This window comes from Vulpes lagopus, chromosome 4 (assembly GCF_018345385.1).
Source record: "Vulpes lagopus strain Blue_001 chromosome 4, ASM1834538v1, whole genome shotgun sequence".
In the NCBI taxonomy this organism is placed as follows: Eukaryota; Metazoa; Chordata; class Mammalia; order Carnivora; family Canidae; genus Vulpes; species Vulpes lagopus.
In genome coordinates, this window is record NC_054827.1 from 18,843,380 (window position 1) to 18,870,133 (window position 26,754).

Below are 26,754 nucleotides of genomic sequence, written 5' to 3' on the forward strand. Positions count from 1 at the left end.
TGTGTCCAAAGGAGGCTCAGGAGGGCTGCTTACCTCCAAGCACACACCCAGTGGAGCTGGAGACACAGAGCTGAAGGACCAGCCCCAAGCTCATCCAAAATCAGGCCAGGCCAGAGGAGCCAGCAGGGCTCTGAGCGGGACTCTGATGGCAGCACCTTGGGAAGAAGCACTGAGAGGTTCTGAGAAGGGGTGAGGCGAGGCTACCACCTGCCTTTTGTCCTTGCTCCTTCTCCAAAGACAGCTTCATGGCTATGGTTTCTAACTGCACCCTATAAGCACTTTTTTTTTTAAGTTGCATGACAGGATGTTAGAAGTTTTTGTGTTTCTCTAGGATCAGTAGTTAGGTGGTTTCTACTCACCAAATCCTGTGAGGGGGGATCTGAAGAATCGGTTGTAAAGATTGGGGTGCCTGAAAGAGAGCGTGTCTGTCCCATCCTTGCTGATGGCCTCCATGGTGGCGAGCAAGGGGAAGGGGAATTGGAGAGCACAGCGTTCAGGGGCAGTGGAGCAGTCTTTCTGCCTTCTGTTTGGGAGTGCAAGGATGGAGGCATTTCCTGGGGGGTCAAGTACACACTGACTTAGGAAGTGCACAGGAATCATCTTGCTAGTGTCCCTCCAAAGCAGGCATGTCCCCTGGCACTTCCCAGCTGCGTGTGACTGTGGGGTGGTTGCTGGGGAGCGAAGCCGAGGGGACTGGAAGAGTCTCAAGCCAGGGGGTCTCCTATGTCAGCGACCTGTGTACCTTATATCTCCAAGAGCCCACACGCGTGCCCTAGGGGATGCCGCATTTGGACACTTGTCACCGAGAGGGCAGCGATGCCCAGTGAGTGTCACCAGGAAAGCAGTGACATCATGCAGAGAGAACCAGTCTTGCCTGCTTTGTAGAGAGATGTTTAACACATATCCCTCCTCTGCACTTCCCCCGCTACACACACCCTCCCAAAGCAGCGCCTAGAAGAAAGAGGCACAGGAAGGGAGTGGGAGAGCAGACCCCTCACCTGTCCCCATAGCCTGTAATGAGGAAAAGAGAGAATTTTCCCTCATATAGGGGATTGGAATTTTAATGGAACTGCATGGTGATTTTCTCTGTTGAGCGTAACCCAAAAGCTATTCATTCTAAGATGTCCTCAGGGGTAGGAGAGGAGGCTTTCCCTAGCAGAGTTGTAGACAGTAGTAGCAAGAAAGCAAGCCTTCCCATATTTTCATGTTTATGCCACAAGTTAAGGTTCTTCATGTCACCAGTTACAGATGGAGGGAGGGAAAGGATCGTCATGTGACGCCCGCTGCTAGGCCGTGGCCCAGTCTTCCTCCTGCCAAGATAACTTTTGTTCTCATTTCCCAACGCCGTCAGATCGGCTCCTGTCATTATTCAGGTACAGGGTGTACTCTACTGAAACTTGAGACTGCAAGGCTCAGATAGTTGTAGTCTTTTGAGTGACCAAGCTGACCATTAAGTTGATATTAAGATTATCGTTGGCTAAGTTCTCATGGTTTAGCTGTCTCTCATTGATTTAGGGTCAGAGGAAGAATCTGATTGTGTTTCTTAACATTCTTGGGCTGTTCACCTCTCCACTTCAATATTCAGTCCTTTGTTTGGCCGGCCAGTCAGCAAGTCTTCACTGAGTCGTGCTGTGTGCCTCTTGGAGGGATTTGACCACAGACCAGCCCTGCAAGCTCCCCATGGAGCCTACATCTTCTACCCTGGTCTAGTGGATCTTCTCTGCCATCAACACTAAATCTTAAAATTTTCAAATAAACCTGCTCAGAATCCTCCAGTTGCCCTCTACCACCGTGGGTAAAGTCTAACCTTCTGAACTGAGCCTCTCTGTAGAGGATGCTAAATGAGTTTTAGCTTCTCTTGCCTCTGCAACCATCCATGAACCATCTGCTCCCCGGTTGACTCACTGATCCCCCCCATCTGCCCCTTGATTTTGCCTCTTGCCTCTTCTGGAATGCCCTCCCCTTTGTCTCCGTTTTCCAGATGATTGAAGTCGATCTCAAGGCTTTTTGCTTTCATGAAATGTGACCCCCAAACCCCTAGGCCACATGGGGCTGTTCTGGACTCGAACTCCTGCCGCCATCATAGCCTCTGCCTATCACGCAGCAGCCCTGGCTGGTCGAGTCCATTGTGATCTGGTGCCGTGTGCTTTCCCTGCCACACTTAGAAGCTTATGGCTGCAGAGACAGTTTCATATTCATCTTTCTATTCTGCTCAGCGTCTGACACACATAGGTGTTTGTTAAGAGTTTGTGGAGAAATGAGTAGGTTCTTTTTGTTTCACTGAAGAGTTTTTCTGTGCCTAAAGATGTTGAGATTATCAGATAGTAGAGTGATCTTGGGTGAGAAAACAGGGCACTTTCTTTCCAGCCCTCCTAGCCATTTGTCTCTTGTGTTCCTCACACATAAACTGAAGCTGTAACACATTTACCTTCAGTGTTTTATTTCTTTGAGAGTTTTTCGAGCTGAGATGAATAGCTTTTCCGTCGGTCATGAGATGGAGTTCTCAGCCAAAGGCAAAGGGGCAAATTAGACTTACTCTAATACTGTTTGGTTCATACAAGGGACACTGTATCTGGAAATTTATAAAATAGGTCCAGGATAGCTTCTTGAATTTTTATTAATCACACAACCTATTTCCTGCTTTGAGGGTTAGGCATTTGCTACACTACCCTGATAGGTCTCCTGTGAAATCCACGGAAACCTTGACAAAGTACACTTTGGATGATAGATTAAATATTGCCATCTTCTGTTCATTATGAGAAGTACCATTGACTTTCAAGAAGCCATCTTGTGTTGCTCCTTGGCTTTGAAAGACTGTCAACAAATTATCCCAGGTTGCAGGTACTCAACCTTTAAAGATGGGAACACAGAGTTCTTATTATACATTCAAATAATAATAGTGGTATTTGGGGTTTTACTTATTATGCCGTTTAAAAAGAGTATCTTTGCAGTATGTGGTGAGTAGGCTTAACTTGAGTTATTCAAGATACAGAAGGAATATAAGGCTCATATTGCAAAAGGATTCTTGCAAGTATCCTATCAGTTGTTTTATTTTATAAAGCTTGTCATAAAGGATAGGCCAGCGGCTTTGGAAAATAATTATACAAAGAGATGATATTTTATAGCAGTAAGTTTCAAATGAATGATGTGTATAGGTAATTTTAGAAAACAATTTCCCCTTTAAATATGCAAAAATTTTATTTTTTTAAAAATTTTTTAAAGATTTATTTATTCTTGATAGAGAGAGAGAGAGGCAGAGACACAGGAGGAGGGAGAAGTAGGTTCCATGCCGGGAGCCTCACATGGGACTCGATCCTGGGGCTCCAGGATCACGCCCTGGGCCAAAGGCAGGCGCTAAACCACTGAGCCACCCAGAGATCCCCTAAATATGCAAAAATTTTAAAGCGTAAACATAGGTTGTCTTCAAAATAACATAATTTTTGTATTTTTTTCCTTAAGCAAGGCCAAAGCCCTTCTCCTCATAGTGTGCCCAGGAGAAAGGTGACAGTAACTGGAAACAGTGTCTGGGGGCTGATGTAGCCCAGCTGACATCACAGGAGCTAAGTCATGAGCAGAACTGCTATGGAGATGTCAGCTATCTGCTGGCCCCAGCTCTGAGCGGCACTGGCTTGCCCTCTGCTGTTTTATTTTTCGCTTCTAATATGCGTTATGTCTATTATTTAAATTACAAACCTAATATATCTTGTTGGTAACAAAAAATATAAGAGCATCAAAAGTAGTATTGACTGTGACCCCTGGCCCTTGTCACCTCTGTTTTTTTGCTGTACCTGTGCCATGTTGGTATAGGTGTTCATATGTTTTAATCCACTTAATCAAACACGTATAAACATAAATACGTTATTTGTACCTTAATTTGTTTTACAAGAAATGAGATAATTGTATGAATATTATCCTGTAGGTTACTCTTTTCATTTAACACGTCATGGGCCAATTCCAAATCAGTCTGTGTGTGTCTCTGTCTCCGTGTCTATCTCTTTTTCTCTCAAATCCATGTCTTTTTGTCTCCGTAGAAGATCAGGGTAGGAATATGCCATAGATGAAGTATGGTATATTCTTAGGTTTTTGAGTCATTACTATGAGGAAGTTCTAATAAACATTCTTAGACATCTGTCTTTATGTGCTGGTACTTCTAAAGATCTGGGTGAAAGAATATTTATGTTTTTAACTTAGCTTAATTTTTTAAACTCCAGCTTTTTGCAAGTATTTGTTCCTATCCTCTCAGTATCACTGTAGGCCTGAGACTGATCTATTTCTTCTGGCGTTGAGTTCTTGGTGTCAGGATAATCCACCTGCTTTTTGTGGACAGAAGAGGAACATGGTCAGTGACTGGTGTTTCCTAGGATGAGACCACCTACTTAGCCAAACAGCAGGGATGGAATATTAGCAGTAATACATCCATCCCAGGAATGTACGTATTTCCCAGCAGAGGCCAAACTTGTCTCCTTCCTGGTTTTAGTTACATAGAACGAGGGCAAAAGTTTGCATTTAATAAATGTCTTCAAAGTCCATTGTCTTTAACCCAGTTTGCACTGGGAAACCCCCCACCATATACAAAATTGTGATGAAAATGATCCCAAAGCCCTCCTAACAGGTGTCTAGACTGAAATAAAGGGCCTGGAGAAAATGGCTCTGGAGGTAGTTCTCCAGGCGCTCGTCATTTGAGTCAGTGATTCCTGCTCGAGGTTTAATTGGGGGATTCTTGTAGACAGATTAAAATCACATTGCCATTCCTGTAGGATAATGTGTTTATTGGCAATATAATACTGGAAGATATAATTGAACTTACGGAGCTTTGTATTGCCAGCTGCCTCTGCTAATATTCTTCTGCAAACCTACAGGTTACAATGTTTGGTTAAGTCAGGGCAACTTGGCTCTATCCCAGAATTCCATATTCAAATTTGGCATCTCTGACCGAACCCATGAAGAGGCATCTCCAGAAAGCTTTCCAGCTAAGAAAGTGTGCCTCACATCAACACATTTATGGTGTTGAATGTAAGCGTGAGTGCCTGGAATCACACAGCTCAGTAGAATGTTCCCATGATCTCAAACATGTTACGTTTCTGCACATCATTTTGAATGCTATTATGGCCGTGGGTGAGCTGTATCGGTCGTTTTATGCCCTAAATATCACTGGTGACTAACTCTGTTTTGCTGACCCCTGGCAGCTCAACGCCATGGCAAATCGTGCTGCAGGGAAAGGCTATGAGAATGAAGACAACTACTCCAATATCAAGTTTCAGTTTATCGGCATAGAGAACATCCATGTCATGAGGAGCAGTCTGCAAAAAATGCTGGAAGGTAAGTCATTTCCTTATGCACAACATTAAAAAAAATGCAGTGAAATATGGTAACGTCAAGTGGAATAAGATAGTCTTTTGTTTCTTACATTGTTTTTACAATAATGCTGTTTATATAGGTGGGATAAGTTGAGATGAGAATATCATATTGCAGGGACTCCTGAAACATTTAAGTCTTCCTCTTATTTTTTCTAAGTGTCATGGGGAAATGGTTTTTCACTTGGTTAGCAAAGCCACGCACTGTCCAGTGCTTAGTATCTAAGATAAAAGTGCACAGGAGTTTTTCTTTCTCCCTCATCATATTAGTTTGATCCACGTTCAAGGCTATTTGGAGATAAAGCAGTCCTACATTTAAAGCAGCAGCCAACTCTGTTCATGTGTGGAGATGAGGTGTATAAAATGAATCTGAGTGGCCGAATGGCCATTAGAAGGGAGAGTGTTGCAGGACCTGATACTCATTTCTCAAAAGCAGCAACACTGTGGTGCATCTGGGCTCAGATCACTTTCCCACGCGGCATCCCTGCCCCCCGGCCCCCAGCACCTTCCACCAGGGGACACATGCACACAGGCTTATGGGGGAGGAAACGACAAAGATGGATTATGTAAGGTATGATGGCCATTCTTGCGGCCAAACCAGCCATAAGCTGATTAGCAGAAATTCTGCATTTCAAGCAAAACCAGCCTCATTTACTGCTTATGCTCCACATGATTGTGAAGGCACTCGAGGAGGAATCTGCCACCACCATCCACGACTTCTGGCTCTAGTGGGAGCCACAGGGAAAGGGGGATGCAAAACCCTTGGCTTTGTGCATTGAGGTCCTGGAGAGGCTGTGAACGCTGTGCTTGTGCTGGCGGTGAAGGCCCTGGAAAGGGGGGGGGGGCTGAGTGCGGGGACAGTGGGCTATGAATAGGAAATGTGGGGGTCGGGGGGGGTAGGTGTGAGGGAGGACCAAGAAAATGCTGAATGACTTTTCCCGAGGAGGACACATTTGCTCTCGGTGTGCAGGTCTCTGCTTGACCAGGAGGACAGCGGGTAGTGAGAACCTGCCCGCAGGGCTTGAGGGCCTGGAAAGACCCGCTCCTGATTTCCATTCCCCTTGCCAGACTCCCTGGGCCAGCTCCATCACTGTAAAACATGCAACCCAGCAGTTCCCCCCTTCCCTGGGTTTTGTTACCTGCCATAAAATGAGAGGCTTAGACTAATGATTTCTGCGGGTCCCTCTAGCTGTGTCAGGTCTGTGACTACAGTTTGAGGCCCCTGGTTGCGAATATTTGAGCCTTGGGTGTTTGAATGCTTAGGAGAAATCTCATCCTGTATCTGAAAAAAATCAGGGCCCCAGAGAATCTCCGTCTTATTTCCACATGAGAACTGCCATGTTTTATGCCACTGTGATACCTTGGGCATGGTTGTTTGAGATGCCTTTTTTTTTTTTTTTTTTTTTTTTTTAGAGAGGGACACCTGGGTGGCTCAGTGGTTAAGCATCTGCCTTCGACCCAGGGCATGATCCTGGAGTTCCAGGATCCAGTCCCACATTGGGCTCCCTGCAGGGAGCTTGCTTCTCCCTCTCCCTATGTCTCTGCCTCTCTTTTTCTGTGTCTCATTAATAAGTAAACAAAAATCTTTTTAAAAAGAAAATATTTTATTTGAGAGAAAGAGAGAGAGCATGAGCAGGGGAAGAGGCAGAGGGATAGGGACAAACAGACTCCCTGCTGAGTGGGGAGCCCCACAGAACCCTGAGATATGACCTGAACCCAAGTCAGACCCTTAACAGACTGAGCCACCCAGGCGCCCCGATTGTTTGACCTTCTTAAACTTGAGCTCACTTATGTTTGAGCTTCTTAAACATAAATAATCATTGACAGTTTGGCTGTCCCTGCTATCAGCTTTACTTTTTAGGTGTCAAAAAATTGGACTAGCTTTGCACTGTTATTAAAAGGATGGTCTAACATTAGTATGAAGGGTGTGCATCACTGTCAGAATCATTAAAAAACATGTAGTTGCTATGCTTCATGTTTTTCATTTAGTAATTTCATAAGCTGACTTTTGAGCCACATACATTTTCTTCAATGCAGAAAGTAGCTCTGAGGAGTTTTTGTACCCCATCACTCTGACCTTCGTTTCGGAATTAGCCTTTATTTGGTCTCTTATTAGGAACCATTTCTGCTTTGTCCTCCTACCTGTGGCCTGACTCTCTTCTCCTAAAGGATAGCAGACTGACCAAGTCCTAGAGGGCAGTCCCTGTTGCAGGAGGGATCACAGTAATTGGGCATCACTTTCCAGCTCACTGTCAGTGCAGTGAGCAAGGACAACCTTCTGGATACCTTTCAGGGAACTTGACCAATGTTTGACTATCTGTTTTTACCAAGTAAATTATAAACCACCAGTGGAGGCTCAGCTGATGAAGTGATGCAACCAGACCCACCTTCTAGGGCTTTTTCTGTTTCCAACAGCTGTCCTTGGCATCAAGAGAGATTGAAAGGTTCATGCTGCTGGTTACGTGGTAGGAAGAGGCATAGTGAACTTTTATTCATGGTTATTATTTTCTTGGATTTTTTTAACCACAGTTAATTAATATTATCAGAATGGATTTTGAAAAAAAAAGGAAAAAAAGAATGGATTTTGAATGACAGAGAAGAAAAAATTGCTTGCATTCTGGCTCTGTGAGCAAGAGCTGTAGGATATTTCATCAGAAACTGATCTTGAGGACTAAGTTCACATCCGGTGTAGGTCCTTTTATAGAGCTCACTTAATTTTAACTTTGATTTATAAGTTTTGAAGCAAACTTTGTTGCTTTGTGTTATTTATATCTCCCAATGAGACAGAAATGATGCCTTCCAGTTATATAGCAATTTTGTAATTGTTTTCTATTTCCTTCTTTTTCAATCATATAATGTTTTTCCCTCAAATAATAAAATGGTGCCCTACATTTTCTCTTTTTTCTTTTTTGGAACGGTCAATAAGAAAGCCCACATTTCTTTGCCATGTGGACCCCTCTATATATGCTATTCACAACATGGCAGCTTATTTTTTCAAAGCATAACTCTCCAGTGCTACAGTCTAGCATATTACATTCCATATCCATCTATCCATCTATCTATCTATCTATTTCTTTACATAGGCTCCACACTCAGTGTGGAGCCCAACATGGGGCTTGAACTCACAACTTTGAGATCAAGACCTGAGCTATTGTCGAATCAGACACTTAACCAACTAAGCCACCCAGGTGCCCCATATTTAAAAATATTTTTATATTACATAATTAATTTAAAAGTTTTTAAAATATCCACTTCCCAGGATCTCATAACAAAGCAAGATTTGAGCCTAGTACCTCCTGTCACGTTAGGGCATTCCTCATTGATATGTGGGTACAGCATTGGAGAGGCTCACAGATAACCACCCCACATTGTAATGGTGTTAGAACATCTACAGGGTGATTACTATGTACCAGACATTATTTTAATTCTCTCAGGTGTATTTATTCAAGTAGTCCTCATGGAAGTCTTGCTAGAGCTATTTTTAATATAGTCATTTTACAGATGAGGAAATGGAGGAAATACAGAAGCTAAGGAACTTGTGCCAGCTCATGACAGTAGGTGGTAGAACCAAGATTTTCACCTAACCAGTGTGGATCCAGATGCCACACTCTTAACCACTTGACTTTATGGCCTCTCTAGGTAGCAGGTTGGGTAGAAAGTGCCCTGGCCTAAGAGTCTGAAGATCTAGGTTTGGGTTCTTGCTTTATAAAAGTCTCTGAATAAAGGTGAATAAACCTCATTTCCAGTATTTGTAAAACAATGTGAACGATGTATCGTCTCTAACTTACAGATTTATTGAAAAGATTCCTTGCAAACTGTAAAGTGCTTTCTAATGTAAAGTGTATCATGCTTTCTCTTGGGAAGCAACACTGCACTTGGAAATAAGTACTGAATAAAATGGGTGAATTAATGCACTATGGATGAATTCGGGCAGCCAGACAAATATTTGATGGGTCCCAGGCTTTTTTTTTGGTAACTTTTCTCAATTTCTTTATTCAAGAGACATGGAGTAAAACAGTGCAATTTCAGAGGTAGGGAGGTGCTTTCCGGGTGACATGGTCACTGTCCACTCAGCAAAAGTCCGTCAAAAATAATTTACAAAACCACCTGTCAGGCCTTGTAGATGTTTTCTCAGCAAATTACTTTACAGAGATAGAAACCTCAGCCTGATGGCAGGTCATATGGTAATGGGTCCAGAGCACAAGAAGAAAGGCCAGTGTCCATTGAGCGATTTGGGCAATACTACTGTGAAAAGCTGTTTGAAGGGGGCCAGAGTCAATGCAGTTAAAAAGATGGAAATCTTTGTATTGGGCCCCGAAGTGTAACCACTTTTGTCTTTTCCCCCGGAATTGTGGGCATTGACAGTGGAGAACGTTTTGTGGCAAAATCAGATGGCCCCAGAGAGCATATCTGATTTGTACTCTGTGTGAAGGTTCTGAGGCCCATTATTCAAAACCTTCATTAGGTGTAGAAAGGACAGTTGAAAGCAGAGAATGTTGAGTACATCATGGGAGGCAGTGAGTATTATGGGTATCTGACTAACCACTCCGGTTGCCCTGCCAAGTTGCCTTGGGCACACCAAGGTCTGGTCTAGAAAGGAGCAGTCCCTCACACACCCAGCTCTAAGAGGTCCATGAAACACTTCTCTCTGCTTAGAATTAGGGTTGTGGCTTTCAGTTCAAATGCCCCTTTTGTTGGATACCTTCTTGCTCACCTCCTGTCTTTATGAGGTGATGGCTACTTCTACCTGGAAGATATGGAGCAGCTCAACTCTTTATAGGTATTCAGATTTAAGTTCTTCATTTTAAAGTGTTTCCTATTATGCTGCCTACAAGTTGTTGAAGTTCTACCACATATGAGCTAATAAAAGGCAACAGAAGTTCATCTTGTTTCCGTTCTCTGTGGTTTGACTTTTTACCACTATTAATTCCCTCAATTACTAACCTGTTAGATGACACAGTCAAGGCCTGGCTGAAAATCTGGTTATTGTCCTTCAAAATTTAGCAATAAGGCATGAGTTTTCACGCAAAAAAACAAAACAAAACAAAACAAAAAACAACTTATTTCCCGTTAAAGTAGAGCTAGATCGCTTCACATATAAGGCTTTACAAAGAGCATTCTGCATGACCAACAGACCTGTCCTGTCACGCTTTACTAGTTATCAATTCATGGTCACTTGGAGGCAAGAAATGGATCATGAGCATGTACCTTGCTCTCTGTGGTGTTGTAAGAGGATGTAAAATGTGGCTGATAGAGTGCTGGGTGGTATCAGCCTAATCTGGACCATAATATCCTAAGCACTAAGGCATGGAGGAAAGAGCCTGTGCCTTGGGGGTGTATGTGCAGCTCAATTATTTACTGGCTGTGTACTGGATGATGACTAAGTAAACTTCTTAAAGCCATCTTTCCAATCCTTGTATTGGGAGTAAATAATACCCTTTAGGGAGAGACTGTGGAGAAGCAAGCCCAGTACTAGCTGGGTCCTGAGCACCGTAGTTTGCTCAGACATTCATCTGTACGTCAAACAGATATTGAGAGTTTCCTACATGCTGGGCATTGGATGGAAAGATGTTTCATTCATTAATACAAAACAGAGTGCTAATTTTGTTGTAGGGTAAAAATCGTGGGCAGGGAGAAAAGATGATGCTCGCTTCTTACTGAGGGCTGTCCCTGGGTAAGTCAGGGGGTCCAGTGTTTTCACTGGATGTCCACACCAAAGACTTTTTCTCTCTTGACATTATCAAGGAGAGGACAAGAGAAAACAAAGTGATTTAATGACAGACTAGGGACTATTTTTATTCCTAATTATGCTTTCTCTTGACATTCACTGAGACATTTCAAAGATTAATTTCACCTTCAGAATTACTGCTTTATATTTTGTTAATCACAATGGCCAGTTTTTGTACAACTAGGACATTTACAAAAGGAATGCTTATAGAAGACAGTGCCTCCCATTGCAACTAAAGATAGACGTGACTCATTTGAGTGACAAGGCAAGCTGTTTTTCCATAAGGCTGAGGTTGAGATTTGGCAGTTCAGTATTTGCTTGTAGTGACGGTGAGGTTTGAGATTTGGTGAGAATGTTGGTTCTGGCAGCTTTCGCAGTTGGTATGATGAGTGTGGAATGAGTCTCCACCCGCTCCCTTCCCTGACACTTCTGCTGCTTATTCACCACGTCCATCATCTGCTGTCACCATCCTCATTGTCCAGGAGCCGTGAGCCTTCTCTCCAGTGCCGACAGCTGGCCGATATCTTGCATCCACCCTGACTTCCTAGCCTCTCAGCATCTTCTCCCGGCCTAGACTTCTGTATTGCCATTTGCTCTCAGTTCCCTGAAAGTCTTTTCAGCCTTACCTTCAGCTAACTTCCTGCTCATCCTGGCTTAATTTGCAAGCTGACTTAATTATTCTCTGTTATTGGAAAAAATGTGGAAATTGGAGTCAAGGGAATGAGACTCCTATCACAGTGTACTTACTGGGCCACTGGCATCTGAACCTGTACCTCTTCGATAAGTTGAGAAAATCAGGCCTACTGTAGATGGGAGGTTGTGTCAGGTCATTGAGAGAAAACCACCAAACACCAAGCCTTGCATATAGTAGGTATAATATAAATGGGCACACACTTATTTATTTATTTGTTTGCCACAACTGGTATTTTTAGACAAATTCACATGCAAAGCTAATAAATGCTGAGGGCATTCTTTTGTGAGCCTGCTGCTTGATTTCCTGTAGGCCAATGGTAATTAATATTACTGGAACATGTGTGTATACATGGATTTATACACACATTCATGTTTATTCGTAGCTGGACATACACATGCACGTGTGTGCTTGTGTACAGTGTTTTCTATGCTACAACTTAGGCAGTGCTAACAAAGATATAAAGAATTTAGGCTCGATTGCATCTTACTAATTTATATTATCAACAAATTCTTTAAAAGAAAGCAAGGCTGTACAAGCATGGGTTTCATAGAATTATTATATGGCAATTCCAGAAAATAACATCATGCACAAGACTGGAATTGTTCTAAAGAATAATCACTAATCTTGTTGGTATTCAGTGGAGATGCTAATATGCGAAACTCCCTAGTTAACGTAGAGTTCTCTAAGAGAGGGGCCATGTTGCTTGGCCTGGGTAGGGAAGTGCATACCACTAACATTGATAAATTGAATACAATTCACGCAGAGCTCAGAAGTTCATTCTGTGTCACTATGGTGGGCTCTAAGTAGATGGCAGACCATAAAACAGGCTTAACCAGACATTTCCATGTCACAGGCCATCGTTAAGTCTTCTTTAATGGGTTCACCTGCCAGGATGTTCAGTGAAGGGAAATTATCATCCTTTTACCAGTTCTTTGTTATTCTTTTTTTTTTTTTTTTTTTTACATTTTTACCAGTTCTTTGAAGATCCTCTCCTCGGACTTGGCATTTTGACTCCAAAATGGGAAAGGGACAAATCAAACCATCAGCAGAACGCAGGAGGCTTTCCTGCTGGTAATTAAGGGAGTGCCATGAAATTTTCAACTTTAGGTCTTAGGAGACAAAAAAGAGCGATCCTGTGGGGTCCAAATGGAGACCACCTTTGCAGCCTCCCTGTTCCCCGCCCCAACTGTACACGGAGAAATGAGACTGGTGTTAGGAACTCTCTAAAGAAGATCACCCAAGGCTCTTTTTCTTCCAAATAGATTTCTTCTTCCTCTTATCTCTTATTTTCTTATGTCCTGTAATCATCTATCTTTTCTCTTTTTAGCGTTATCGATATGTGTTTAGGGGATATGGTTGCCCTTTTATGTAAAACAAATATTGTTAGACCTGGGCATTAAACTCCCAGCAAGTACTAAGTGCGATTCTCTGTGGCATATGCCTCTGATGTCAGCTGAAATGAACTTCGTTCAGCAAAATGGTTTGTAAATATTGGTTTGGGTTTGGCAACAAGAGTGAACAAATCGGTATTTCTGCCTTATCCTGAGTTTATCCAAACAAATCCACTAGTTTTATATTTAAAAATGCAGGCACGGATTGTTTGAGTCTCAAGTGTTCCCCCATCTGTCCCGTGTATTAATCATCTTCAGAGCTGTTTGCTCTGACCCGGCCGCTCAGCATTTGGCGCTCACACCCTCGCAGTGGTTACCTTGCTTGAAAACCTGGTGAGGTTATTCTACTTGACGTACACAGTTTTAGTGTTCCTGAAAACAGGAATGTTCAACGAGGAGCCATTCTCGGTGTGGGAAGAAAGGAGCTGGCCTGGCAGGAAATACAGCAGCTTGTCCCCTTGCTGAGTGAGCTAACCGGAGAGGGCAACACTGGAATGTTCTCTCTGGCAGTACATGTGAGGGCCTCGTTTCTGTGAGCTGTCTATGCCTCTCTTGCTTTTGGCACAGACCCATCTCCAGGTTAGCTGGAAAGCCTGGTGTCTTTATTTTTAAACTTGCTGTCATTTCCATGCCTTGTGGGAAGAGAAGGTGAAAAGGATCATTTGTTCTTGGGCTGAGCTTCAGAGTTTGGGTGCCAAGATATCCCTCAGGCTCCCTGGACCTTTTGAAGTAAACAGGAATGCCAACGAGCCCTAAGCCCTATAATAACAACCAGAAAGTTCGGCCTCTTTAGTGAAAAGGGGGGAGAAAAGAGTGTTTGCAAGGTAATGCTATCTGTGGAAGATTTAAAGGAATCAGTGGAGTCCTGAGACTCTACGTGGTGGAATGTGTGTATTTTAGGATTAAGTTGAACACTTTGGGTCATGGCCTGGGGTTAAACAGAAAGACCAAACAGCAGGCGCCCAGGGAGTGGTGGGAGGTCCCAGGCCGTGCTGGAATTTCAGGCCTTCCCACCGGGCTGGGTGCACAGGCAGAGGCGAGCCTGTCCCCTGCAGGAACCGAGTGGTACTGCTGGGCAGTGTCACTTGGCGGGCAAGGCAGGCTTGCCCAATTTTAAACGGGAGGCTGTCGTCCTGCCTTTGCCTCAGAGTCCACAGTCTGTCTTCAAACTGGGTACACGCAGCTGAACTTGCGAGAAGACTTATGAGGTGCGCCCTGGCTAGCTGGCTTCACGGCATTGACTTTGATGTGTTCTCATTCCTAAAGCTGCTGCCCCTGGAACGCTCCTTGGCCTGGGCTGGAAGCCGCCTCTCCTTTGCCACCTCCCCCTTCTGGTTGCCTTTTTTGCCAACTTTACAAAAGACAGACACACCCTTTAACACATCCTCAGTCTTATGGTGTTTTATCCGAGAGTGCAGGAGAGAGTGCATCATTTCAAACATTATTGCAGGGGTGCACGTGCAGGAACGTTTGAAGACTGCTAATCAGGTTCATCTTCCTCGAGCCATCTAAATCGCTGCTGTCCCAGAGAACTGTAATGGAAGTCACGCGTGTAGACAATATTTGTAATTTTACATTTTCTAGTAGCCGTGTCAAAAAAAGGGAAGGGAAATGGGTGAATTAATTTTCATGCTACATTTGTATTTAACTCGATATGTCCCAGATATTATTTTTTTTAAGATTTTATTCATTTATTCTTGAGAGATAGAGAGAGAGGCAGAGACACAGGCAGAGGGAGAAGCAGGCTCTGTGCAGGGAGCCTGACGTAGGACTCGATCCCGGGTCTCCAGGATCACACCCTGGGCTGAAGGCGGCGCTAAACCGCTGAGCTACCTGGGCTGCCCTGTCCCAGATATTATCATTTCAACATGTAGTCACTACAAAAACTATTAGTGAGATATTTTTTTATTCTCTTTTTCATACTGTCTTTGACATTTGGGACACACTTTGTGCTCACAGCATGTCTCAGTTCAGACTTTGCTCCATTTCAGATGTTCAGCAGCCATGTGTGACTAGCAGCTGCTACACTGGATGGTACAGTTCTAAGTGACAAAGTGTATAATCTTTAAGCTGATAGTATGTGGGAGGCAAGGAACATTTAGAGTGGTTCATGTTTGAATTACAAAAAATAATATAACTGAGATCGATAGACATTGCTTAAGAGCATGGACTTTGGAGTCAGACTGAATCCCAGCCTCACTGCTTATCAGCTGGTGACCTTGGACAAGTTATTTAACCTCTCCTTGCATTGGTTTCCACTTTTATAATAAAAAAAATCACAATAATAAGAGTACCTTCTTCATATGATTGTTATGACTGTATATAAAGCGCCTGGAGGAATGTCTAGCATCTGGTAAGCACTATTTAAGTTTTGCTATTATTATTAATAGTAGTAGTACCATTTCTAGTTAAAGCCACCAGGGTAGCCATGGTGTAGTAGCAGAAACTCTAGGCTTTGGTCAGAAGACTTGTGCTCTCCTTCCATTGATCACATTGTGTCCTAACCTTCCTAACACTCACTTTGAGGTCAGGTGTGAATGAGTCTGTACCTCCTACCTCTTAGGGCACCACACTAGATGAACAAATAATAAAGCATATTTCATAGCTACCATTTCTGAGCCTTCTATCTCCCAGCATAATATTTTCTCTCATATTACCCTTCAATTAACTCTTTGAGGAAAGTTTTTTATCCCCCTGGCACCCTGGAGGAAATCAAGGCTTGGTAACTAGCCCCAAGTTGTGTGGCTGGGTGGAGACTGAGCTGGAATTTGAATGCTAGAAGGTTAGACTCTGAAGCCCATGGCCTTGAGCAGGGCTGTTTAGCTGTTGCCCCTGCATACATCATGATTAATACTAAGATGCACAGATTAGTTCACATGAAATTAAAATCTAAGTGAAACCCGGAGGTTTTCCCATTTCCGCAAGATATCAGATTAAGTTAATATGAAACACTGTCTAATAAGAACACCTAGAAGTGCCAGACAAGTATAGCAAACATTTTTTTTCTTTTTTTTTTTTTTAAGGTTTTATTTATTCATGGCAGACACACACACAGAGAGGCAGAGACACAGGCAGAGGAAGAAACAGGCTCCATGCAGGGAGCTTGACATGGGACTCGATCCCCGGGTCTCCAGGATCACACCCCAGGCTGAAGGCAGCACTAAACCGCTGGGCCACAGGGGCTGCCCAGCAAACATTTTCTTAAATGAATACCGAACTTATAAGACAGAAGAGGAATAAGCCATCAGGTAATCAAGACCGTGGTGAGATACCACTGCACATCCACTAGGGAGGTGATAGTCAAAAGGGTAAGTGATAACAAGTGTTGGCCAGGAGCTGGGGACATTAGAACCCTCACACATTGCTGGGGGGAATGTAACATGGTGCAACCGCTGTGGGAGACAGTTTCTCTGGAAGCCTCTCAAGTGGTTAAACCATGTGACCCAGAGAGTCCACTCCCAGGTATGTCCCCACGAGAAATGAAGCATACTTCCACATAAAACTTGTACGTGAATGTTCATAGCATTATGCATCAGAGCCCAGAAGTAGAAATAACCCAAATGCCCATCAGCCGATGAGTGGATTAAAAAATGTGGCAAACCCATTCCGTGAAATATTTGGCCTTAAAAAGGAGCGAAGTACTTATATGCTACAACTTGTATGAACCTTGGGAACATTATGCTAAGTGGAAGGAGCCACTCACAATGAGCCAAATGTTGTATGATTCAGTTAGATGAAGTATCTGGAATATGCGAATCTATACAGAAAGAAAGTAGATTAGTGGTTGCCTAGGGCTGGCAGGCAGGGAAAATGGGTGACTGCTAATGGGTTTCTTTTGCGGGTGATAACATCCTGGAATTGAATATGGTGATGGATACACAACTCTGTGAATATACTAAAAATCAACGAACACTTTGAGTGAGTGAATTGTACTATAAGTAAATTCTATCACAAAACGTTTAGAAAAGAAATACGAGGAACTCCCCACCCACCAGAAGGGAAGAGTTGGGGGAGGGAGGGGGGGGGAACATTTCCTTCAGTGAAGGCTGAGAACTTCAGATTTTGTTTAGATTTGCTTTTCATTTTTCAAAAAGTGTTGTAATTATAGAGGGTCACAAAAAAAAATCATATAATTCTATGTGTGTAACCAAAACAAGAGCCAAAGTGCCATCCTCTTCCCTAGCCATGCCCACTTCCATTCCTGCTTCTCAGGAAACCGCTTCCTCTTACCTTAGGCCTTGGCCTGCATGTTTCCAGTGTCACCTGAGTTCACTGCTGTTGCCTGATGTTTCCACTTTGGGTAGCGTCTGCCGACGTCCCTCTATGGAAGAGGAAGGATGGCTGACCTCTCACGTCCCTCATCTGCCTCAGAGAGTTAAATCACAATTTTGATTAGCTCCTTATTCAGTGTGTACAGTTTTGTTGTGTAATTATTCTCTTAGCTGAGGCTTTTTTTTTTTTTTTTATAAAAGTGCTCTGGTCCTGTTTCCTTTCTAGAACAACTGTCTTCCCTGACGTTAATAAAGTTAGGGAGTCTGCACTGCCCTACAGAGTTAAGCATGGGGAGTCTGCACTACTTCATTTTTGCCTTCCAGATATCCTGCAGATACCTGCGGTGGATCCTTACCTGGGACCCTGGAAGGGGGACTGTGGGCATCCTGGCTGTGAGTTAGCCGAGGTGACCAACCATGCAGCCCCACCGCGGTGGCTAACATGATGCTTTTCCCCAGCTGCTAGGAGCGTGAACTCAAACACGTCAGGAAAGCGATGCATTTTGTGTTTCGTTGGTGGAGACTTCCATTCTTCTGCTCCAATTCAGTGATATGAAACCGAGGTTCAGATTACTGTTCTACTGTATCATATTCTTGGGGTGCTAATCCTGTACCTTTTCTCCTGTGTCTCTTTGCTCTTACCTGAGAATACTGTGCTCTGGTGTGTTGTAATTTTTTATACTTATCTTCAGTGACGTTAACCTGTGCGATCCCACAAAATTATGCTAGTGTTGCTCTTGAGCAGTTGTTGGTTTGCTGCTGCCAGGGATCATGGGGCTGCTGCCCAGATATGGTAATTTCTCAACTAGGGAATCTCACATGTAAGGAAAAGATACCTTTGGATCCCAACCACATATCAAGACTAGACCTAGCATTTCAACATCTCAGGATAAAATTTAATTTTTTAATTTTTTTTTATTTTCTTAGGATAAATTTTTATTTTCCTCATGTGGAGCCCAGGCATCCTGGTCACCACCCTGTGTCCACAAGTGGATTTTTTTTTTTTTTAATGGCTCAGTTTAATCCCCATTCCAACTCCGACTCACACAGACCCCACATTTGACCATGCCTTGCTGCCGGTTATATTTAGCGTACTGAAGCATGTATTCACCCGCTCCCTGTACCCCCACTAAAATGATAAGGAAGTGGTTAAAAAAAAAAGCAAAACACAGAAGAGTGAGACAGTGGGATAACGGGAAAGGATGTGGCAGCAACAAAAATGTCAACGCTGGAAAATAGATGGATGAGTAATAACAGTGAGTGAACCGACGAGACAGAAGCTGAAATTTATGGTGGGGGTGTGAGAAACATCGAAGCAAGCCCGACAATCCCGCAGACCCTCCAAAAGCTCCAGAATGAAGCATGAGGTTCCTCTGAAACAGGTGAACTGATTGACTGTTCGTCCTTAGACCCCCAGCCTCCTCCCTCACCTGTGCTGCCCAGTGAAGGTTCTTACCTCACCTTCACGAGGGAGGATGAGTGATGAACTTTCTGGAAAAGTTGACTAGAGAGACTCTGGGCTCCCAGACAGCAGGCATAGCTGGAAGAGGGGGCAGGAAATACCAGGCCAAAAAGGAGGCAGTACGTAAACGAGAATGGAAGAAGATGCCCTATGGTTCACCTCCCAGACCTGCTCTGAGCACATGGACATCCGGTCTTACTGAGTCACTCAGACGTCTGAACATCCCTCCCTGGGGCCTGCAGCCATTCCAAGAGAACAGTTGCCAAACCTGAAGTTTGGGGGTTCAGGCCCCCCACTTCCCACACAGCAAAGCCCCACAGCTAAGAGACCTGCAAGTGCACCCAGCACTTACGTATAAATGGACAGAGGTCACCGGACACTTGGGGAAAGCCCACCATGGAAGACAGAGACAACACACGCACACACACACAAGCAAGGAAGCAAACATAATGAATCTAGAAAAAACCGATTCATCCAGACAGTAGAAGAAATGAAAACAAACAAAAAACCGGCATTAATCACCTTAGAGAAGTAACAGTGGCCCCACCGAAAGCACTGGCAGAAGCAGGTGTTGGGTAGGGTGTGGGAGGAGGGACTAATCCCGCGCTGCTGGAGAGGATGCAGCAGCTCCTGGAGCAGTTTGGCGATTCCTGGTGGGATCCGCTGACCCAGCCCATTTCACTTATTGAAATGCATGCACAGGGAGACTCTCCACCCGGAGATTGTAGACAGATGTCTTTTGAAGCACTGTTTATAAATATTGAAAAAGAAGACATGACTACAGAGAAAAAAAAGAAAGAAAAATCTTGCCATTTACGATGACGTGGATAGAACTAGAGGGTATTATGCTGAGTGAAATAAGTCAATCAGAGAAAGACAATTATCAATCATGGTTTCATTCATAGGTGGAATTTAAGAAACAAGACAGAGGATCATAGAAGGGAGGAAAAATTAAAACAAGATGAAATCAGAGAGGGAGACAAACCTAAGAGACTCTTAATCATAGGAAACAAACTGAAGGTTGCTGGAGGGGAAGGTGGGTGGGAGAACGGGAGGTAACTGGGGGACAGACATTAAGGAGGGCATGTGATGTGATGAGCACCGAGTGTTATGTAAGACTGGTAAGACTGGTGAATTGCCTCTACCTCTGAAACTAATAATATATGTTAATTGAATTTAAATAAAAAAAAAACCAACTAACAGCTGTAGGGGAATGGATACATAATCTGAGATATATTTAGAGTGGGGTGTTATGTGCTTGTGAAATGTGTGAAATCTAGTTATATAATATGGCTGTCTCAGAAATAAAATGTTGGATAAAAAGATCAAGTTGCCAAGGCTGGAAGTGGGAATGAGGATAATTAATAGTCATGAGGGCTAACTTATAAAATAACTCTTTGTTCTAGGGGCTGTTATTATCCTCATTTTATAGCCAAGGAAACTGAGGCACAGAGAGGCTAAATGTCTAAGATTACACAGCTAGTAAATAGTGAAGGGGCATAAACCTGCCTGGTAATGTTCATAGACTTCAAGCCGAAGAACATGGGACTTTATTTGTAACATTTTTTTTTCTTTTTTTAAAGAGATCTGAAATAATTGTGGCCAGTCTGAGTGTCCATTATATTATTTTAAAATCTTTTATATGTTCAAATATTTCATAACACATTTTAATGACCAAGGAGACCATAACCTTGGAAATAGCCTACTGCTGAGTGCCCAGGGCGGCGGGGCTGACCCATAGAGCTCGGTTCTATCCATCAGTCTGTGTATTTTACACTGAGCTTCAGCAAAGCACCTTTCCCCGTCCTGTTCCGCACGTGCTTTATCATCGATACTGGCGGTGCTCTCCTGCAGGTGGTGATATGGGCCGGAGGGAACAGCACCGTAACCCCAGACAAAGGGACCGTGCTCGGGGGTCAGAGCAGGGCCAGAGAGAACTCAGTTCTTTAGCTGCTTATTAGGTCCCTGGAGAGCTGTGCTTACAGCTGGGCAAGAGTATGAAATTTTGCCTAAACTACTTTATAATATGGTTAAGTAGAGCCTTTGCCGGGAATTTTGGTGTTATTTTCTTCATCATTGCTGTCATCTGTGACTCAGAATTTAATCACTTGTGTGTTTTCTTTTTTTTTTAAATGTGGCTCTTAGATTGTGGGAAATGAGAGTGAACCTTCTCTTATGTGGCACATTTGAGGAAAGGACAGCTAACAAATATTGTAATTAAGTTACTCTCTATTCCAAATGTGCAATACTTTTTTTAATATTTCACTTAGAAAGAAAGTACCCAAGCATGAGTTGGGAGAGGGAGAGGGACAACAGACTCCACAGGTTGAGCACAGAGCTGGACCGGTGGTGGTGGCGGCTCCATCTCATGACCCTGAGATGACTGCCTGAGCCTGAAACCAAGAATCCAACACTTAACCGAGTGGGCTACCCAGGCACGCCCAAGTGTGCAGTACTTTAAAAAATTAACACAGTTGAATCTGGGAGGTTGGAGTTGGAAGGACACTGAAATATGGTTTAGTACGCCTTCCCTATTTTAAACATGAAGACACCAAGGCTCAGAAAGTTGAAATGACTTGTGCAAGACTCTGCAGCTGTGTACTGACAGCACTGGAGTGGGAGAAAGGGCTCCATGCTCCCTGCATGTGTCACTGCACCACAGAGTAAAATAAAATGTACTTCAGCCAACAAACAGATATTTTCATGGAACAGTATTTGTCATTGATTGATTTAGAGGACTCCTTAAAACTACTTCATACGTATAAAACCCATACACTTTGGAATTGTAATATTTCTGATACATTGTCAGAACGTTAGCTCTGAAGCTTTTTTGTGCTTTACGTTAACTAAAAGTAAGCTCTGGAGCTGAAATTGCTTGTGATAATATAGAAGTATTGACACACCCGCCTTAGTTGTGTAAATATAGATATCATGATTCCAGCTGACCTTTCTTTTCAAGGGGAAACCTTCTAACTTGATGTTGGAGCAGCAGTTCAGAAGGACAGGATCTCATTTTTACTCCCAGTTGGTGGGGGTTGTTGGCAAGAGGAGTTGGAGCATTTCCTTCTGAGATGTTTCGGTTAGTTCTGTGTTTTCACAGTGGTCCTCAGCTGACGTGGTTGGGTGCTGCGGAGTTCGGAGTGGGCAGGCGCTGGGGTTCGTCACAAGAACTTTCCTCTGTAGCACGCTCATTCACGTACACCAGAGATAGTGGTCCACTGCCAATATCTTTGCTGGAAGGGTAGATAGATCTTCTCTGCTGGACCTCTACGATGGTCACAGTCAATGATTTTCATTAATGTTGGGGTCTAAACTTTACAAGTATGATACTGCTGAACAAATGCAGCCTCCCCTTTGACCACAGAACGTAGAAGTGCCTTACTTCAAGTGGTTTAGGAGAATCAAGTTCAGTAAGTATGGTCATTTATCATGATGTAATTTCTTCCAGGAAATACCAACGAAGGAATCAGTAACAAACTGCCTGCAAATATGATCGTATGTAAAGTAAGAGCTTGCCATTATTTTGCTTTCATGACATGATTTATCTTGCAGTGTGTGAGCTTCAGTCTCCCTCCATGAGTGACTTTCTGTGGGGGCTGGAGAACTCTGGCTGGTTAAGGCACATTAAGGCCATCATGGATGCAGGAATCTTCATTGCAAAGGTATGTAGTAAGGGCAGAGCAGCTGGGGGACTCTGACTTCAGAACAGAGATCCCATTTGCTCCCAATCTGCTGTGGCCGCCCCCCTCCCCCCAAGTAAGCTGTGGCTCCCTGAGTGGGGAGCTGGCTTTGCAGACCACAGTGCTTGGCCTCTTAACATGTGACTTTGCAAAAGAGAGGACAGTGCTCTGCTGATGGTATGCTAGCACAGCAGTAAATGATAAAACATTGTTTAGAGTGTTCTCTCTTTGGTTAGGCTTGGTCCTAATTGGAGGAAAGAATTTTCTGTAGGAGAGTACATACATCCAAATGTGTGACGCCTCAGTGACCAAGGCCGGGCTTCCATCTTAGTAAACAGCAACTCCTTTGTCATGAGGGCAGGTCAGGTTTCCAAACCTGGTAGGCAGGTTCCCTTCTGCCACAGGAACAGCGTTGCTGCGACTTCCACGTAAGCAGGGAATGTGTTGTCTATTTTGTTTCTCGATGTTTTTTGTTGGTTGTTTGTTTTTATAAATCCCTCTCAGATTTATACCTAGAGACAGCCATGTCTTTTCTGAGGATGTGATATGCTCCCCTTTATGAGATAATTCATTTGTTTCCCAAGTATTTATTTAGTGCCAGTCACTTTTATAGGTGCTGAGCATGCAATGCTGAATAAACCAGATCAAGTCTCCTCTCTTACAGAGCTTGCATGGGACACAGAAAATGAATAAATAAAAATAAACAGAATTTCTGGTACTTCAAAGTGCTATGCTGCAATCTCTGCCATGTTGCCCAATTTACATTTCCTGCCAGGATACTCAGCTAAAAATTGTGTGTGCATTTGCAATAGCAAATAGAAATTCTTTTCTTTGAGACTTGCTGCTATAACTTTTACCTTGTTTTCTCTTCCTTCCCCCACCCCTGGATGCATGACTTGACTCCTATCCTTTTATCTCTACTTTCATACTTGTACTTCTTATAATTTTTGTGTCTTTCCCTTTTTGGAAATGATTGAGACCAGTAGCAGCTGCAGAATTGCAGCATTGGAAAGCTCTTAAGGGAACCTGGAGGGGAGGGAAGGGTAGAAGGTGGGCCAGGACACGTTTGGGCAGGAAGCATGCTTTTGTTGTACCACATGTGCTTAGCTGCGGTGGTCTGGGGGCTAGCGCCTGGGTATGATAGGTTGGAAAAGTTTTGGTTGCCAGCACCAAACCACTCCTTGGGCTCTACCCTAATGGATGGGGCGTGAACACTAAATTAGCTGTCTGTTTTTTTTTTTTTTTTTTAACTCCTCTGTTTTCTTTTTGTAGGTATAAAACCAAAACTAATTCTGATGAGACATTTTTCCTTTCTGTAGCCATTCTTTCTGACTCTTTGCTGATTCTGTGTTTTTTAGGCAGTTTCAGAGGAAGGGGCAAGCGTGCTTGTTCACTGTTCAGATGGCTGGGACAGGACTGCCCAAGTGTGCTCAGTGGCCAGCCTCCTGCTGGACCCGCATTACCGGACCCTGAAGGGCTTTATGGTGAGTGTGGCTGCCAGGCCACTCGGCCCACACCGGGTCTCTAGCAGAGTGGACCTCTCTTTCGGCAACTATGGGCAACTTCTTTCTCTTCCCTTGTTATTTTTCTCATAGTAGATTAGCAAGATTAAAGGAGAAAAGGTTGGGGCTCAGTGGCTGAGTGTCTGCCTTTGGCTCAGAGCGTGATCCCGAGGGCTTGGGATAGAGTTCCGTATCGGTCTCCTCAGAGGGAAGCTGCTTCTCCCTCTGCCTATGTCTCTGCCTCTGTTTGTTTCTCATGAATGAATGAATGGATGAATGAATGAATAAATAAATGTAGAAAATTGGTCTTGGAATAAAAAAGTGAATTTCTGGGATGTTGGAACCAATTCAAACTGGTGCTGTTCAATGTGAATTTGGGGGCAAATACAGAATATATTCAATAGTTTATAAAATATAAAATAGCTTTATACATTATTTGCTCACAAATATCTTAAGCTTAAGGTAACATGTGAACATGTAGTAGAAAATACTTTCCAGGAAAAAATATTTGGAGAAAAAAAGTCTTCTGTATTGTACATGCAAAGTCCTTGAGAGGAAAACCTTTTTATTTACTATGATTTTTTAGATTGTCCTTCACAACTCTGGATGAGGGTATTGAAAGTTTGTTTCTGTGCTCTTTGTTGAAATTATGAGTACAACCTTTCCTAGATTTTCACCTTTTAGGTGTGCATCACGGGGTGACGTGTTACTTCCACCTGCAGAATCTGTGTAGTTGCTGGGATGGTGAATCTCTGGCTAGGCTGGAGCCCTGTTCTTAACATGATGGCAGGAGCTTCCTAGTGACTGGAAGATTACCTGGTTCTTGCCTCTGGCACCATGGTTTGGTAGAAAGTCCTTCAGTGGATCCTGAATCCGTGCTAGGGATAGATGCTGACAGAGGAGCCTGAATGGGATCTCTCTACTACTAGATCTCCTTCATCAAGTAATACCCGCTGACACTCTAGGGACAAGAGAGAAAAGGCAGAGGCAGGTTTCCTTTATAGGCTTTTTCTTCTTTTTTTGTAAGTGTCAGGGAACTTCCAATTACCTGTGAGAGCACTGAGACTTCAGATTGATCTCTTAGCTTTAGACTCCTCCCCTGGACTCCTTCATTTCCATTTGGAGAGTGGAGGGTCTCCGGCTCAGGCACTCCTTCACACCATCCTCTACCATTATTGGTTCTTAATTCTGTCCCATTAAGTTTACATATTGTCAAGGGCAAACTTCAACCACTCCATACATTTGTAAGGGAAAATCTCTGGCCATTTTAGAGCATTGGTGACAGTGATGGGATTGGTCTATATTATTTCTTTTTAAAAGCTAGACAATTGAAGATTATAAACTTATGGTACCCCAACTCCAAAGCAGGTTGAAACTCCTCCATTATGTCCCAAACCCCCAACATTTTAGAATTTGTCTAATGTGTAGTAAAGATCACAGGAAAATATTCCTATTACCTCTTGTAAGGAGGTTGGTACTTTCTAAGAGATGGGCTTTGCTGTAGAAAGAGCTAGGTTATGAGGTAACATCAACCACTTCCTAGTCGTGTGATCTTAGTATTTAACTTCTCTTTGTCTTCCCTTCTGAGAAATGAGAGTGATCATACTTGTCCCACAATGAAATGAGATTATATATGAGCAATATGAACAGTGCTTTCTAGAAAGCTCTCAGTGGGTGCTATTACCTTTTCATGTATCCATTCCCATTTACCCTTCCTGTGGATGACCTTCAACTTTACCCTCTGCTATGCATCTCTATATTGGTGGACAATGAGTGCTCATTTATCTGCAGGCTACCTGAGGAGTGACTTCTCTAAGAACCTTTGAATCCTTCAACATTGTTGGTTGGGGTCTCTTATTTGTCCTTGTTTGCTTCTCTCCATGATATTTATATATTCTTTTTTGTATAGGTATTAATTGAAAAGGACTGGATTTCCTTTGGTCATAAATTTAATCACAGGTAAAAAAAAAAAAAACCTTAAAATCTGTTGATTTGAATGTGTAGGATAAAAAAAAAATCTGTTTAAGTTTTTAACTGAGTGGGGGAAAACAGCCTTATTTTCTTTGTGTATCTTATTCAAAAAGTTAGTTTTGTTACATACGTTGTAACACAGATAAATGAAGTTCTAATTACTCTTGGTATTTATTTGTTGAGCAGAACTAAGTAATGTTAAACTGCTCCAGGGAAGACAGAATGCTATTAATTGGCTGAGAACGGATTTTTCCTTTTCCTACCATATGCATTTGATTCATTAAGTTATTCCATTTTTGAAGTACAGATACTTACTCTGTGAAATGTCTGTGGAACAGTTTCTCTTTGACCTTTCATACTGGGAATTAAATTGGAGTTTGTCTCAGATGTCTGCAGAGAGGTCCTGAAGGCTGCTGGTCTGGGTTTTGGAGTCAGATTCAGCCCCAAACCCAGATTGTAGCATTTACTAGCTTTGTGGCCTTGGGCATCTGTCCTGAGTGTTGGGCCTCCCTCCCATCTGTGAAATGGGGATACCCTCCCTGTTCCACAGGGCTATAGCAAGGCATTGCTAACTAATCTAGTTCCTTGCCTACCCATACTAAGCTTTCAGTAAACAGAAGTTACTGAGTTACTGTTTCTAGAGCCACCAGTGTCCCTTCTGGTGACAGGGTTGATAATGCCTGACAGGTGTTCTGATGTTT

General features: G+C 43.2%; 1 protein-coding gene across 2 annotated transcripts in view; it reads left to right on the plus strand.

The window, feature by feature from the left end:
• Positions 1-26,754, plus strand: part of MTMR7 (myotubularin related protein 7) — a 106,826-nt gene that overhangs the window by 68,818 nt on the left and 11,254 nt on the right. For both annotated transcript variants that reach the window (XM_041752954.1, XM_041752955.1), the window contains exons 7-10: positions 5,187-5,319; positions 22,453-22,562; positions 23,939-24,064; positions 25,992-26,041. In XM_041752954.1, the coding sequence (XP_041608888.1) occupies positions 5,187-5,319; positions 22,453-22,562; positions 23,939-24,064; positions 25,992-26,041 (419 nt within the window). The remainder of the gene's footprint in view (positions 1-5,186; positions 5,320-22,452; positions 22,563-23,938; positions 24,065-25,991; positions 26,042-26,754) is intronic.